General features: G+C 40.8%; 1 protein-coding gene and 1 pseudogene across 1 annotated transcript; one reads left to right on the top strand and one right to left on the bottom strand.

Moving 5' to 3' along the window:
• Positions 1-407: 407 nt before the first annotated feature.
• On the top strand, positions 408-12,092 carry TIPRL (TOR signaling pathway regulator). Its single transcript, XM_084843174.1, has 7 exons — positions 408-658; positions 2,093-2,272; positions 3,033-3,132; positions 3,246-3,377; positions 4,776-4,871; positions 6,414-6,476; positions 9,264-12,092. Exons 1-7 carry the CDS (start codon positions 558-560, stop codon positions 9,396-9,398), a joined length of 807 nt encoding a protein of 268 aa, XP_084699300.1. The 5' UTR covers positions 408-557; the 3' UTR covers positions 9,399-12,092.
• Positions 12,093-15,559: 3,467 nt separating this feature from the next.
• LOC146349652 (zinc finger MYM-type protein 1-like) lies at positions 15,560-16,877 on the bottom strand (annotated as a pseudogene).
• Positions 16,878-17,372: the final 495 nt, after the last annotated feature.

The following is a 17,372-nucleotide window of genomic DNA, read 5'->3' as shown; positions in this document are numbered from 1 at the left end:
AAAATGAGATCGCAGATTGAAATTCAGCTGTCATCACTGTACGCCCTCTGTCGAATTTCTTTTTTTTTTTATGAGGCATTTAAAAGCACAGAAGCTCCGTCAAAAGAAAAGTGCAAGACCTGCCAGGAAAAACAAACGAACTCATTCTTGTTTAGCTTCTTTCCCACCTTTTTTTTTTGGCGGGGGAGGAGGGGAGGGAACACAATTATTCCAAAGCACGGCCACGAAAAGGAGCCTTTAACCCCTGCCTGCCTTACGTGAGTTTTCCACACTAAGCCCTAAGCCTTTGCCCCGCACATGGAGGGCTTTCCCCGATTACAAACAGGAACCGGAAGTCTCGGTAGAAAACCATTCAGACTGCAGCAGTCTCTGCCCGTCCACCCGTTGAGGAGCCCGGAAGCGGAAACGGGGCTTGTCCGTTTGCTTCCCGTGGCGGCGGCTGTCTTGGGGCGGGAAGCTTGTGGCGGTTTCCTCCCGAGGCGCCTGTTTTGGCCTTTGCTCCTGTAAACACCCGCGGAAGCCTTTCTCTCGATGCTCGCTGCGCTGCCGCCGCCATCATGATGCCCGTTTTCAAGAGCAGCCGGCGCGACTTCACCTTCGGGCCGTGGAAGCTGACGGCTGCTCGGACCCACATCATCAAGTCGGCCGATGCCGAGAGGTGCGAGTGAGCGGGGCTGCTGGAGACGCTCGGGGAGCCCCCCTCAGGGGCCTGTGGGCTCTTGGATCGGCACCGCCTTGAGCTCGGCTCCCGCGCCCCGAGGGCGGTGGCGCGGGGGGCGGCAGACGAGCTCCCCAAGAGCCGCTGGGAGCCTGTATCTCTGCAGCGGCCCGGCCCTTCGTTTACAGGAGCAAGGCTGGCTCCTTTGAAGTCGGTGTTGTTGCTTTATTGATGGACTTGCGTGGATCTTACCATTACACTCCCCAACATCTCCATGGAAAACTCCAGCCTGAAACCCTAGAGAACTGCTGCCAGTCATTGTTGGCAGTACTGGGCTAGATGGACCAGGGGTCTGCCTCGCTAAAAGGCACCTGCCTGTGTTTTATGGCCATGAGGAAAACTTTATTTGTAGCTGAAGTGCATGGATGTGAGGCAGCCTTCTCTAACCTTGTGCTCTCCAGGTGTTTTGGGACTTACCCATTAGCCCCAACTGGCATGGCCAGTGGTCAGGAATCCTGGGAGTTGTAGTCCAAAATATCTAAGAACATAAGAGCCATGCTGGATCAGACCAAGGGTCCACCTAGTCCAGCATTCTGATCACATAGTGGTCAACCAGCTGCCCAGGGGAAACCTACAAACAGGACACGAGTGTAACAGCACTCTCCCACCCATATTGCCCATGAACTGGCATATGTAGGCATACCACTTCTAGTACTGGAGGTAGCACATAGCCATCAAGCCTAGTAGCCATTGACAGACTTCTCCAGGAATTTGTCTAACCCCCAAGGAGGGCACCAGGTTGTGGAAGGCTGATGTAAGGTGTCCCCCTGTGTATGGCAGCCCAGACCTTCAGCCCTTGTTTTCTTGTAATTTCCTGCCCTTCCAAATATGCAAAATATTTAAAATCTGTTACAGGCAGGAGATAAGAGGCGTCTTAAGTGAAAAAACCTCTGCAACGTCTAATTTGTGATATGGTCGCTGGTCTTCAAAGTTAGCAATGGAATAAGAATATCTAGTCTGAGTAGTCCTTCCCATGCATGATGCTTTTTAGGCTTACACAGTGGCAGATCTTTACATGATTACATTATTATGCTACAAAGTCTACTGCAAAATGACTGGTTCATCTGATCAGTCTCACCATGCTAAAGTGTTTCCAATCAGCTTTTCAGTGTTCATAGTTAATTTTCTAAGGGTTGCTTTGCATGCTAACCAGTTTGTAGTAAATTGTTCCATAAATGCTGGTGTGCAATGATCCTAAATACTTGTTTGTTGTGTTCATATACAGAGGGACCAATCCTATGGCCAAATTGAATTGACTTCGTATTAGATATGACAGAATACTCTGCACAGCAAAAGAGACCTTAAATTTATTTAAATTCATGTAATCAGTGAGAAATAGTTCCAAAGTGATGAACCTTCCTTGTTTCCATGCAGATTAGCTGAAGAGTTACACATTCCTTGTGTTCCAGAAATGATGTTTGGAGACAATGTCTTAAGAATTCAGCATGAATCTTGCTTTGGAATTGAGTTCAATGCAACTGATGCTTTAAGATGTGTAAATAACTCACAAGGAATGGTTAAGGTTGCTTGTGCAGAGGAATGGCAGGAAAGCAGGTAATAAGAATGTCTCTTCATCTACCTAAGATAAGAGAAATTAGTACAGTTGGGCACAACTGAAGTTTATTTCTGATCTGTACTTATTTGTGTCATTCATTTGGTGTGTGATCTTGACAATCATTTAATCCTCTTTCTTTCCCCCTTACATGAAGAAATAAGACTTGTACATATTTCCCTTCCAGATTTATGGCTTTTGAGATCATAATGCAAGACTGATTGTAAATGCAAAATTCTCAGAAGTGCATACAGTCTTGTACATACGTCATTGCTTGGGTGCATTAGATAGCATAAATGGAAGAATCAATTATGTTTATGCCTAAAATGAATTTTATTCTGTTTAATTGACACATTTGTCAGCAGTCTGTACATTTTGAAGAGCTAAAGCGTGATCCTATGCTTATTATTTCTGTCCAAGTAGTGTAAACGGAATTTATTCCAAGGTCAATTTGCATAGTATTACGGCCTTTGGCATAATAGCAAGTAGAAATGGCAGAAAGCTAAGTTATACATTAATTTCTATAGCCAACAAACTTGAGCATAGAAACAGGATATAATGTTACACTATACTTCTGCATGATCTGGAATAAACAAAGCACAATTTTATACAGTTGACAATTTTTTTGCTGAACTTTAAAATCTCTACTTGTTTACGGATGCCCAAGTATTTACACAGAACACCACTCTAAATGTTATAAGAAATAAGCTCTGTCTGGTTCTGAATCTAAATGCTTAACAGCAGTCTATCTTTTTCCTTGAGGTCTGAGCCTGAACATACAAAGGAAGTTGTTAAACCATATGACTGGACCTATACAACAGACTACAAAGGAACTCTGCTAGGTGATACATTAAAGTTAAAGGTATGTTTTGAATTCTCTTGATGGTTGAGTACCTTGTAAGTATAAAACTGTTAAGTGCTGAGGAGCATTTTTGTAAGAAAATACAGCTTTTAACCTTTTGTGCTTTTTTCTAGGTTTCCACCACAACAGAACACATAGATACAGAGAAACTAAAGGCCAGGGAACAGATCATGTTTTTTGAGGAAGTGCTACTGTTTGAAGATGAGCTTCATGATCATGGAGTTTCAAGCCTGAGTGTAAAAATAGTGAGTTCAATCACTTTTGTATGTGTTGTATCTCACAGTAGATAACATTTTTAGAGTTTGAAGAAAAAAGCAGAAAGATGCAGTCTGCAAATCTTCATTTTCAGTATTTTTTTCCAAGCTAAAGTAACTGAGGAATTCAACCACACAAACTTCTTAAAGCACTGCTTTAATAATATCCCAGTAACAAATGATAATGTCAATTAGTCTCTCCCCCCCCCCCCCCCAATTTGAGTTACAGGGAAGCCTGAGGACTAACAGAAGCTCAGGATTATATTGAAGCCCTAATGGCCTGGCAGCAATCTCCATCCTGACTTGTGCTTTGCTTAAGACATTGGAATAGGAAAGAACTAGCTCATGAGATATTATTTATTTATTTATTTATTTCTATACCGCCCAATAGCCGAAGCTCTCTGGGCGGTTCACAAATTTTTTTGGGGATAAGACAAGATGATGAGGTTGCAAACTCCCATCTGATTCAGTGGGAGTTATATGCTGGTGATATTAACTTGTAGTTGGCAAGGGCATACTTGCCAACTGCTATGTTTCTCTGTTCTGTAACATAGAAAACTTTTTTTGCATTGCAGTCATTTTGTAAGACTTTGTATTCAAATTGAGAACAGTGCAGACTTTAGTTAAGGTTTATTTTTGTGTAACAGTTTCTTTGTAGAAGAAGGATACATACTTAAACTGAAGTGTTTGTTGTACAGTACTTTCCCGCTTTTTAACATCACACTGCAGTTCAATTAAGATGGCTTTCAGTATTGAAAAGAATGCAAACAGTTTTGCAAAACTTAGTAGCTCTCAATTTTTTCCTACTTTGGCTCTTCAATTATGTATGGTGTTAATTTGTGCCTACATGATATTCAAGAATGAACTTCTATAAAGATTGCCTGTCTCGTTGCTACAGGCAAGATGCTATTAATGACACTAATGCAGGCTTCTAAAACATGCACCAATTTTTATAAACTAGGCAAAGACTTGTTGGGGACGCGGTGGCTTAGTGGTTAAGACGCTGAACTGCAGACTGGAAGGTCGGCAGGACAGCAGTTCGAGACCTGAGTGCTGCATGACGGAGTGAGCTCCCGTCTTCAGTCCCAGCTCCTGCCAACCTAGCAGTTCGAAAGCAAGAAATTGCAAGTAGATAAATAGGTACCGCTTTGGCGGGAAAGGTAACTGCATTCTGTGCACCTTGGTGTTCAGTCATCCCGGCCACATGACCACAGAAGCGTCTTCGGACAGCGCTGGCTCTTCAGCTTAGAAATGGATATGAGCACCACACCCTAGAGTCGGACGCGACTGGTTGGGGATACCTTTACCTTTTTTTTTTTTTTAAAGACTTGTTAGGGTAAAATGTTGCAGATATGTGCAAGTACAAATTATTCTTATTGTTTCTGACAGAGGGTAATGCCTTCAAGTTTCTTTGTGCTGTTGAGGTTTTTCTTGCGAGTTGATGGTGTGCTTATCAGGATGAATGATACCAGGCTTTACCATGAGGTAAGGAAGTCTTAATATGTTTTTTTGTTCCGTAGGCCATAAAAGAATTGGGATAATCTTTAGTGTTTAGAAGGGAGGTGCCATATGCTATTACTTGTTTGTATGTATATGGCTTTTAGTATAGTAGTATCATAGGTGAAAGGTAATGCCCTGGTTGGCACATAACACTAATCCATGGTTTGGGTTATTGAATCCCGTGTTGTTGTGATGTGTGAACGCAAGCACACTAATAAACAATGGTTTGTTAACCATGAATAACCCAGGAAGAGAACCCATGGTTGTTGGGTTGTGAAGTCTGGATTGTTTAAACCATGGGTTGTTGTTACCTGTGAACCTAGAACCATGGGCTGTTTATGGGTTGTTTCGCCAGATTACAGAGGGCGGGCAAGAGTGGTAAAAAAAAACCCCACACAGCTGCTTTACATGCTAGTATTATGGTGCTGCAGAGGGTTTTGGGATATAGGGAGGGAGTGGATGAAAGAGGAGAAAAACAAATAACCTAAGGATTGAGAAAACAAACCATGGTTTCTTTGATCACCTGCCAGACAAACCCTGGGTAGGGCAACAAATCATGGGTTAAATAAACCAAGGGTTGACCTTGGGTTATTTAACCCATGATTAGCTGTGGCACCTGTGGGTGCCAGGCTGACTATGCAACCCCCCACTCGGGGGTTTAACCCTTGCATAATCCACGCTCACTACGTTTGCATGACATGACAACACCTGAGTGATGGTTGCATATTCAAAATGGCAGTTATATAACCCACGGTGGGCTGTCGGGTTGTGTGAACAACCCCATTATGTGCAAACCAGGCCAGTGACTTACTATTTCTTTGTAATTGCCTATCTAGTTTGAATAGGTTTCTGTACTCTCAGGAAGGCCTTCTATGGACTTCTCTGCACCGTTTTTTTTGTCCCCATACAGCATTCCTCACTGGAAGAGATGTGTGGCCCATCAGTATTTTAATTTCTACACATTATTCTAGCAGAAATGCCATAACATTATTCAGATTCTCTCCATGCTGCATTAGAACAATGGATTTTATCCAATGTTGGTCCTACTTAGAGTAGACCCATTTAAATGAATGGGACTTAAATTAGACTAAAATTGGATATGGCCCAATGTCTGTTAAACTAGGCAAAATAGTTCATTTGACCCACCAGATATACGGAAGTACTACCAAAGTATTATTTCTATATTGGTCTTGCGAGATTCAAGATGACAGCTGGATCCATACATTCTGTGTAATATATAACACTTCAGCAACGATACTGTTGGGAAAAACATGATTGGTTCATTATTTATTCATATTTATAGACTAATGTCAATAGCTCAACATCTTCACTGGAAAGAGGTGTTTTTTTTAACGCTGGATGCAATAGAAGGCCATTTACGGGGGGAAACACCTTCTCAGATCCAGCCCTCTGTGTTGAACTGACATTGTTTTAATCACTATATTAAATTAGAATTACTTAAGCTATGGCTGCATGTAGATTTTTGTACCACTGTATGAAATTACACTCATTTCTTTTCTTTCTTAGGCCAACAAATGCTACATGTTGAGGGAATACACCTCTAGGGAAAGCAAAATATCAAGTTTAAAGGTATTAACACTTCAAGCATGATTGATTTTTTTTCTTTACTTTGTCCGAGTTGGTAACTTCCTGGTGCAAATTTGTGATAAGGCACTGGCAAATTTACTGAGTGTTTACTGAGTTTTTGCCAGAGAAATAAAATTAACAGTAAGGAAAAGCCACTGACAAACATTTAGCAATTCAGAAGATATTTCCAGTAGTGTCATGTATTTAAGATTAATTAAGGAAAAGACACTTATTGGCCAGCCCTAATTTAAAATAGGCGGGCGCAAAGGGAAGGGGGAATCATATGAACAGGAAACTACAAAAGAATGGCTAGTTAGCAAACATCTTGCTTTTTACTCTATTTTCTTGCTCTTGAACAGAGTCCTTTGTCTAAAATGTCTTCAGCTGTTATAAAGAAATAGATTTTCCCTTATAGCATGGTGGAAAAATCTGGAATGTGGTAATGTTCTACCTGACTTCATAGAACTAGTAATATGGTTGCCTCACTGTCCAGACAGCGCAGTAAATAAGTGTCACAATCTACATCCCATGAAAATCATACCTTTCAGATTGCTAGTAGGGTATACCTTATCTCATGTACCAATTAATTGATTATTTCAAAAGGTCAAACTCCCTCCACCCCATACCACTGGAATTGTATTTGATTTCTTGTATTATCTCATGCATGTAATTTAGCCCTTTAAATTTAATATAAGATCTTGGGCAGAAACCAATGGTACACTTACGCTCCCACCTATTCTTTTCTGCCCCACCAATTGCATTGCACAGACAGCGCCTGCAACTTGCGCAACAGTGATTTAGCACTTCCAGGGCAATCTGAAATGAGCAGAAATGCTTGTTTCTGGAAGGAGGCAGGTTGGCGGTGCTCAAATAAGGGAACTCTGCTAACCTGCCTCCTTCCAGAAACTACCGTTTCTGCTCATTTCAGGGCTTCCCCTGGGAAGCACTAAATCTCTGTGTAAGCGGTGGGTCCTACTTGCGCAATGCAGTCAGTGGGACCCACCACTTGTGGAAGGGAATTGGCTGGGCAGAAAAGAATCGGTGGGGCGGAAGCGCCTTGTTAGGTCCTGCTTCTTGTTTGCCCAGGCTCTTATTTTTATATGGTTTAGTCTCCAGGGTAAAACACCTTAGTTTCCAGATTTCTATTTATTCAGGACATGTTCCATATTTCTCAAGCTGTCTGGTTATGGGATGGAGGGGAGGTAATAACTTGGAAGCAGATTTTAAGTAAAGTTAAAAGGCGTACACAAACATTTATTTATTAAATTTCTATCCTACCTTTCTACTAAAAATAGCACTGAAGGCAGCTACACAAAAAACAGATAAAATAATATTACAACAAACATATCAGTAAGAAATAACACCAACCAGATTAAAACTTATTCCAGCAGCAAACCAGTGTAGATGTCAAAAGCCTGTCTGAATGGAAATAAGAAAGTAAGAAAAGTCCTGCTGGATCGGAACAAAGGCCTCTCTAGTCTAGCATTCTGTTCCCACAGTGGCCAACTAGATGCCTATGGGAAGCCCACAAGTAGGACATGAAGGCAGTACCACACTCCTGCTTGTGTTGCCTAGCAACTCTAGCATACTGCCTCTGATAATGGAAGGAATATATAGCCATCATGACAAATAGCCATTGATACCATTATCATGAATTTGTCTAATCCGTTTTTAAAGCTGTCTAGATTGGTAGCCATCGTTACAACTTTTGGTAGCAAATTCCACAGTTTGGCTACGTGCTGTAAGAATTACTTCTATCTGTCCTGAATCTCCCACCATTCAGCTTCATGGGATGACCCCGAGTACTAGTATTATATGAGAGAGAGAGAGAGAGAAGCTTCTCCATATCCACTTTCTTCACTACATGCATAATTGTATACGCTTATCATGTGTCCCTTTACTTGCCTTTTTTCTAAGCTAAGATGCCCCAAACGTAATCTTTCCTCACAAGGGAGTTGCTCCAGCCCCCTGATGATGATGGTTGCCCGCTTCTGCACCTTTTCCAGCTCTACAATATCCTTCTTGAGGTGCAGTGACCAGAACTGTACACAGTATTCCAAGTGTGATTGCACTACATGTTTGTATAAGCGCTATATGAGATAGGCAAAGAAGCTAAAATAAAACTGCCAAATGATCCCCAAGATAGAATTTGCCCTTTTCACAAAAAATGTCTTTGCTGCCTCTGCAGAAGGACAACAGAGGTAGCTTGGCTTCCTTTGGCAGGGAGTTCCAGAGCCTGGGAGAAACCACGGAGCAGGCCCTTTCTCATCTTCCTCCTAAGTGTGCCTCTGATAATAGTGAGACAGAGAGAAGGGCCACTCCCGATAATCTTAAAATCTGGGCAGCCTCATATGGGAGAATGCAGCCTTTCAATTAGCATAGTCCCAGGTTGTATGGGACTTTATAGCTCATAACCAGCACTTTCAATTAAGCCCAGAAATGGACCAGCAGCCTGTAAAGTTGTTGTAACGAGGGAGTCACATGCCCCCCATAACCTGTCCCAGTCAATAGTTTGGCTGCATCATTCTGAAGTTTTCAAACCCCTTTTAAAGAGAGCCCGATATAGAGCATGTTACAGCAGCCCAAATGGAATGTAACTAAGACATGTGTCATAGTGACCAGATCTGACCTTTCCAGGAACGGGCACAGTTGGTGCACTAGCTTTAGCTGTGCAAATGAGCTCTTGGCCAACTGCCGAAGCAATGCAACCTTGACTGTGGTTGGAAGTACTTTTTCTCTTTTTGGCTTTATTCTACATAATTGTCTCTATTTGTTTTGTTTTGTTTTAAGCATGTTCCTCCACCACTGTTCACGGATCCTAATGAGATTGCTCAGTATTTACCAGTCAAAGAAAATGTTTGTGAGAAACTGGAGTTTCCAGAGAATTTGTGTCCTGAATCTGCAGCGGCACCAGAAGACACTTAAGTGGAATCTCCACAATTGGGTGAACTTGAAACAGACCTTGTTCTGGAGACCATATAACTTCTTGGCCATTACCACTGAAGATTTCACTACTTGCTGGATATGATCTATTTGGATGTCTGGCTAATATTTCTGTAGCCAAGGGTGGGTCTGGGCTAATTTAAAAGTTTTGCATATGTTTTCATTGTTTCTCTGTTTCATATGTGCTCAGAACTAGTGATAAACTGGTTAGGAACTGGAGTTAACTGACATTGGAGAATAAGCCCCCAAATCAGCAGCAATTATTTTGAAGCATACAGCATTTCAAGAAAGCTTGGAAAGTTTTGGAAAAACAAGACACACTCGTAAGCTCAAACAGCTTCTAAGAACATTGTTTTAACATAGTCTTTTGTTATAGAAGGACCCTGTTTCATGCAATGCATAAGATGGAGCATATTGATTATGATTCCTCTCTAACATATTGCATGGTATTATTACTTTCATCAGATGCTTAATGTCTGTCTTTACTTAGAAAGGTGAGAGATGCTTTTTCTCGTCTATAGAAAATTAAATATTTTGCAGACTTGAAAGCAATTGAAGCAAGTGTTGAATAATTTTGGCAAGTACAGATAGACATGGGATCCTATTCTGCCTGCTTTCTACCAGTTTTGACTTTGTAGTTTTTAAGCAGGCTAGATATTAATGGGGTAATGCATTTAAACTGCACAGCACCACATTCTTGATAGTCTATAGAAGTTGCCTCCAATTAAAAAAAGAACAGATATATTGATTACAACCTTAGAGTGGGTAAATCCACATGTTTCTTGTATAAAGTGCTAGTAAATGAATTTACAACACCTTAATGGGCTGCTGCAAATGTGTTAGAAATGTAATTTTAAGTTATTGGTGTTTTAACTTAAAGAGTACATATTTGTGTAGCATATGCTATCTTAATCACCCCTCATCCCTTGCCTTGTCAGTGATGAAAAATCTTTGTTCCATCTGCTTATGTGCTCTTTTCTGGTCCCATTCTTTATTTCTTCATGGGAGGTAAACTATGCTTCTTGGGGCTTTTTTTATTGTTTTCCATACATAATCACTTTCAGTCCCTCAACATTTCTCTTTTACTTGCTCGTTTCCCTTGGCGGTGGGTAAGAAACAAAATTGAGATTAGCGGTAATATGTGGAAAACAGTCAAATTCAGGTTGTTTTCATTTATGAGGTAGCGAACTCAGTGCTGTTCTCTGCCCAGCATATGCATTTCTGCTGGTATGACTCTTCTTGTCCATTGGACTGAGGGGAGAAGAGTCTGTGAACCAGTAACAGGGTTGCTTGTTCTGTACTATTCATTCACTTTGCAGTGTTGAGTAGACTATTTCATTCTCTGTGCCTTAGTTTCCTTACTCCTAAAGGGCCAAATATCTCATGGGGAGTCTTGAGATAATGTAGTCCAATCCTATGGACATTTAGTTACGAGTAAGTTCCAGTTAACACCGTGGGACTTATTTCTGAGTAAATATGCATAGGATCAGGTTAAGTTTTAAAGCCTATTAAAACTCACTCAAAAGGAGCGGAGGTAAGATGGTCGCTACTGAACATACCTGCATAGGGAGAGACCTTGACTTCATGAAATCACTCATTGATTTAGTGACTCAGCTTGCTCTGAAAAATGACTGCTTTACATGGTAAATATACTCGTTGTTTAAATAAGATACATGTGTTGACACCAGAATTTACTAAGGAAGAACTTAGATGGTCAAGCTGATACTGTATTCTTAGGAATTCCTCAGTTGGTCATACTGTAAAAAGTCATGACCACCTTTTTGTTCAAGAATAATAGTCATATGTCAAAACAGGACAAAGCTGATGACTGCTTGGCCTGGGAAAGGAACTAGGATGACCTAGGTTTATTAGTTTTCACATAGTATTTATTCAGTGAAAAGGAAAGACCCTGAAAGTAAAGTAAGCAACTCTTGTAAGCATGAAGAAATGAATCTTATTGAGTTTAGTGTGTGTTTTATTTCAATTAGTGACATGGCAAGACGATACTAGAACTGGTGTCTTTCTGTTTTGCCATCTACTAATTTACTAGTGTGCGCATATCCAAGCAGAGTAATATTTATTTACATGTTTACCATTATTTCTCCCACAAAAGGATAGATATAGCTATGGCAGGATCAGGCATATCTGGGAGATGGGCTGAATTATTGTGCATTGCATTTCCTTGATAGTCTTGTGTGATGTAAACAAAGTAGTGCTAAATACACCCAATGTCAACCTGCCATTTGGCTGTTAGGCTTGGTGATACAACACACACAGCAGAAGTGTGTGTGTGTAGCACACCAGCTCACTGCAAGAAGTTAATTCCCAACAGCTCTTTATTGTTATACATTATTGTGTATACTGTGTCATACACAATATGGGAATTGCTCTAGTAAGTATTTCCAAGTGAAATTAAGAAACTTTAAACCTTGGCGAGGTACAATATACTATCAATATGTCCAATATCTCAAGTACCAGTTAAATTAATGGAAGCCGCATTGTATGACTCCCCTTAGTTTCAATGGGACTTGTGCAGAAGCATTTGCTAGATTGTACCCCAGTCTGTGCATGAAAAAAGTCTTTCATGTTGTTATTTGGTCAGTCAAATATGTGATAGTTTATACTATAAGCACCTGTCACTAAATAAAAAAGTCACATTTTACAACTCTCTCAACTTCAGTCTTCTTGTGGTGTGTGTGTGTGTGTGTGTGTGTGTATTTCCTTAATAGATTGCAAAGCTCTATTGCCTTCTATATGTGCACACATCTCTTCCTTGGCCACCCCAACCCCTGGAGAGAAATTCCTAAACAAGTGAGCTTGCTTTAGGATAGGCATGGGGAATGTGTAGCCTTCCAGATATTGTTGGACTGCAACTCCCATCAGCCCTTTTTTTGGCTATGCTAGCTGGGGCTGACAGGAGTTGTGGTCCAACAACATGGACTTACATGTTCGCCATCCTTGCTTTAGGCCATAGGCTGTAGAAGTGGGATTATATGCCTTAAACCAGGAGTGAGGAATGTGTGGTCCTCCAAATGTAAATAGATGCTATTTACATTAGGAACGAAGCTCCACTGGTGCCAGTAGAAACAACATTACAGTGAATTGTAGTGTGTATAAGATTACTATGATCCATTGTCATCCACACAGCTGCTCAAAATAAATTAGCATGGATCAGTTAATGGGGCTTTATCTGCACAACTGCACTGGTGAAAGCCCTAAGAGTTTGTGTTGGAGAGTTGGCTTTCTGATGCAGATGCCTCACTTCTCAGCAAAAACAAGTGAACATGATTATTATTTATTTACAATATTTGTATACTGCTCCACATCTAAACAGATTCTGGAGTGGTTAACAAGAAGAGATAAAATGAACAAAAGATAAAAAAGAAACATTAAGATTATTCTTTAAAAATCAGAGTGCCAATAAAACTGAGGGCGGTTAACCAAGGAAGGCTTCCTCAAAAACAGCTGATTTCAGGAGGTGCCAGAAGATTATTCTGTAGGTAGGAAGCTTTATTTTTAAAAAATAAAGTTACAAGTAGTGTTACCTTGTGATACGTTCCATGGGGTTTTCTTGGTGAAAAACGTAGGAAAAACCACTAAACCATTCAGGTATGACCTAAATCATATCCCTTATGAATATACAGTGGAGGTGATGAATAGATTTAAGGGATTAGACCTCATAGAGTGCCTGAGGAACTATGGACAGAGGTCCGCAACATTGTTCAGGAGGCAGCAACTCAATCCATCCCAAAGAAAAAAAATGCAAGAAAGCAAAGTGGCTGTCTGATGAGGCTTTACAAGTAGCTGAGGAAAGAAAGGAAGTGAAAAGCAAGGGAGAAAGGGGAAGATATATCCAACTGAATGCAGAGTTCCAGAGAATAACAAGGAGAGACAAGAAGGTCTTCTTAAATGAACAATGCAAAGAAATCGAGGAAAACAATAGAATGGGAAAGACGAGATCTTTTCAAGAAAATCAGGGAACGTTTTGTGCAAAGACACCGGGCATGATAAAGGACAAAGAAGGCAGGGACCTAACAGAAGCAGATGAGATTAAGAAGAGGTGGAAAGAGTACACAGAAGAACTATACAGGAAAGATCTCAGTCCCTGATAGCCATGATAGTGCGGTCACTGAACTTGAGCTGGACATCCTAGAGAGTGAAGTCAAGTGGGCCTTAGGAAGCATTACTAACAACAAAGCTAGCGGAGATGGCAGTATTCCAGCTGAGCTATTTAAAATCCTAAAAGATGATGCTGTTAAAGTGCTGCACTCAATATGCCAACAAATCTGGAACACTCAACAGTGGCCACAAGACTGGAAAAGGTCAGTTTACATTCCAATTCCAAAGAAGGGCAATGCCAAAGAGTGTTCAAACTACCGTACAATTGCGCTCATTTCACATGTCAGCAAGGTTATGCTCAAAATCCTACAAGCTAGACTTCAGCAGCATGTGAACCGAGAACTACCGGAAGTACAAGCTGGGTTCCAAAGAGGCAGAGGAACTAGAGATCCAATCACCAACATTCACTGGATCATGGAGAAAGCAAGAGAATTCCAGAAAAACATCAATTTCTGCTTCATTGACTACGCTAAAGCCTTTGACTTTGTGGATCACAACAAACTGTGGCAAATTCTTAAAGATATGGGAGTACCAGACCACCTTACCTGTCTCCTGAGAAACCTGTATGAGGGAAGCAACAGTAAGAACCGGACATGGAACAACTGATTGGTTCAAAATTGGGAAAGGAATACGACAAGGCTGCATATTGTCACCCTGCTTATTTAACTTATATGCAGAGTACATCATGAGAAACGCCGGGTTGGATGAATCACAGGTCGGAATTAAGATTGCTGGGAGAATTATAAACAACCTCAGATATGCAGACGATACCACCCTAATGGCAGAAAGTGAAGAGGATCTAAGCCTCTTGTTGAGGGTAAAAGTGGAGAGTGCAAAAGCTGGTTTGAAACTCAACATTAAAAAAACAAGATCATGGCATCAGGCCCCATCAGTTCCTGGCATATAGAAGGGGAAGAAATGGAAGCAGTGACAGATGTTATTTTCTTGGGCTCCAAGATCACTGCAGACGGTGACTGTGGCCATGAAATTAAAAGACGCTTGCTCCTTGGGAGGAAAGCTGTGGCAAACCTAGACAGCATAGTAAGAAGCAGAGACATCACCTTGCCAACAAAGGTCCGTCTAATCAAAGCTATGGTTTTCCCAGTAGTAAAGTATGGCTGTGAGAGCTGGTCTGTAAGGAAGGCTGAGCGCCGAAGAATGGATGCTTTCGAACTGTGGTGCTGGAGAAGACTCTTACGAGTCCCCTGGACTGCAAGGAGGTCAAATCAATCAATCCTAAAGGAAATCAACCCTGACTGCCCATTGGAAGCACAGAGATTGAAGCTGAATCTCAAATATTTTGGCCACCTAATGCGAAGAGAAAAGTCATTGGAAAAGACCCTGATGCTGGGGAAGATTGAAGGCAAAAGGAGAAGGGGACAGCAGAGGATGAGATGGTTAGATAGCATCACCGATGCAATGAATATGAACTTGAGCACACTCCAGGAGAGAGCGGAGGACAGGAAGGCCTGGCGTGCTATGGTCCATGGGGTCACGAAGAGTCAGGCACAACTTAATGACTGAACAACAACAGTGTTACCTAGTGTCCATGAGTCTTGCAGGTTCTGTTCCCTTCAATTATGTCATGCTGATTAAGCCATGATCGATGGGCATCCAGATAATTTTTTTCTGCACAGGGGCAGGCAAAGTATATTGATACCAATATAACATATGCATGCAAAATAGAAATGTGAATGTATAAAATTAACTTTTAATATTTAAAAAAGTTCTTAACTTCAAGTTGCTTCATTATTCTCTCTTCAAAATGTTGAAGTTGCTCAAAAAATTATATCATCTAACATTAAAGGGGAGTTTTATTTTTGAAGTATGCCAATAAACCAAAAGGTCTAAGCTTATAGAGCAACAGCTGAATGCAGTCAACATCAAGTAAGTCCAAACAATGAGAATGGAACCTTCTTCAGTTGTATCACAACCAGGAACTGGGAAAAAACTAAAGAACTGTATGTTAGAATCAATAGTAGAAACACAGCATGTATAAGGAGAAGCTGAGAAAAATGAGCTGATTAGGTATTATGAAATAGAAACTGTCTGTGGTCTTATCCAAATTTGTCAATCTTTCTGAATTTTTTCATGCTTGCTCACATTAACCTTTGCACGATGAACACTCATCATGCAAAATCCAGATAAATGGTTATCTGTCATTGTTGATCTTAACCAGGTTTTCACGCTTCTCATTGTGCTAAATGACCTTTCCACTGTTACAGGCAGTGTTAAAGCAATAAGAAATGCTTGCTGAATAGAAGGGAACAAATCAGTGTGCTTTAGTAAATCCAGAAACCCATTTTCAAATTTCTCATGGTGTTTCTCCCTCTTTGATCATATCTCAAATCAGGTGAATGCTTCTGCTTCCAAGTTTTCATACGCTTCATTTATTTTTTCAATCCTGTTTTTGAACTCTTTGTGTAATTTGTGCCATTTGTATTGGGTGAAGTTAGAAGAGACTGAAAATGTGCTTGCGTTCTGCAGCAAAGCAGCTTTCCAGCGACGAGATGATTTGAGTCCAAGTATGGCACATAGATTGATTGCCAAAACTATTTCTCCACAGTTGTTGAACCACCAAAATGTGAGTGGAATTTCTGCTGTCCACAGTGTCTGGGAATGGTCAAGTCAATATCCAGTTTTTCTGCTAATTCTTGAACGATATAAAAATGTCCTTTAAGTACTCTTCTGCATGTTTTCTATGACCATGACTTTTAAAAGGTCCCAGACATGATTGTGTACTTTCATAATATTGAGCTCAATAGCTGGGAGAGCTTGTGTCACGGATAGGTAGAAATTATAATAAGACAAAAGAGGGAAGTTCCTGAGCTTGCAGCTGATTGCAGCCTCCTGGTGTGTTTTACCTGAAGCTGTAGTGGTTAGGATGTGTATCTATTCGAAAATCTTTTCAATGGGAAAGATTCTGATACTTTTGTATTTTGCAACCCAGGTTTCACATAGTAATAGCACAGCTGGAATAAGACATCTCTCCGTACTTTCACAGAAAAAAAAAAAAACTAAGGATAGCTTTAACTGCCAACTGAATTCTGTATCTCAGGTACAGCATTCAAGTCATTCACAACCAGACTTGAGTTTATATGCAGTACAGTGGGCAAAAACAACTTTCGGATATCTACTCTATTTAGCTTGCACACCATCTTCCTTTCCTGCCATTGTAGAGCAGTCATCATATCCTTGGACATGTAGTTTTTCTAGATTTAAGCCAAGTTTTATAAACTCAGTAATAACTGTATTGGCAATTGAGGTAGTATCTGGTTCATTTAGCGTTGCAAAACCAAGAAACTCTTCTCGGATGTTTTCAGAACCAGTTATTAATCTCATTTCTATACTGCCCAATAGCCAAAGCTGTCTGGAGGGCTCACAAAAACCACACACCACAATACAAGGTAATAAAAACATATTTTAAGATCTCTAACATACAAAATTTAAAAGAATTTAAACAGCTAAAACTGTTACAATAAGATACTGGACCTGACAGAAACAACTGGCATAAATGCCCCATTCATATGCTGTCAAATGCCTGGGAGTAGAGGACAGTCTTAACCTGGCGCCAAAAAGATGACAGTGTTGGTGCTAGGCAGACCTCAGTGGGGAGAGCATTCCAAAATTGGGGGCCACCACAGAGAAAGTCCTCTCCCTTGTTGCCACCTTCTGAGCCTCCTTCAGAGGAAGGGTTCTGACGTTGATCGTAGTGGCTGGGTAGGTTCAGATTCAGAGAGGTGCTCTGTCAGGCAGTGTGGTTCCAAGTTGTGTAAAGCTTTATACATTAAAACTAGCACCTTAAATCGGGCTCAGAAACGTACAGGCAGCCAATAC

This window comes from Heloderma suspectum, chromosome 3 (genome assembly GCF_057233095.1).
Source record: "Heloderma suspectum isolate Gila_16-S chromosome 3, 16-S_ref, whole genome shotgun sequence".
Taxonomy (NCBI): Eukaryota; Metazoa; Chordata; class Lepidosauria; order Squamata; family Helodermatidae; genus Heloderma; species Heloderma suspectum.
The sequence above is the reverse complement of the archived record's forward strand: the minus strand, read 5'-3'. Positions and strand labels throughout refer to the sequence as shown.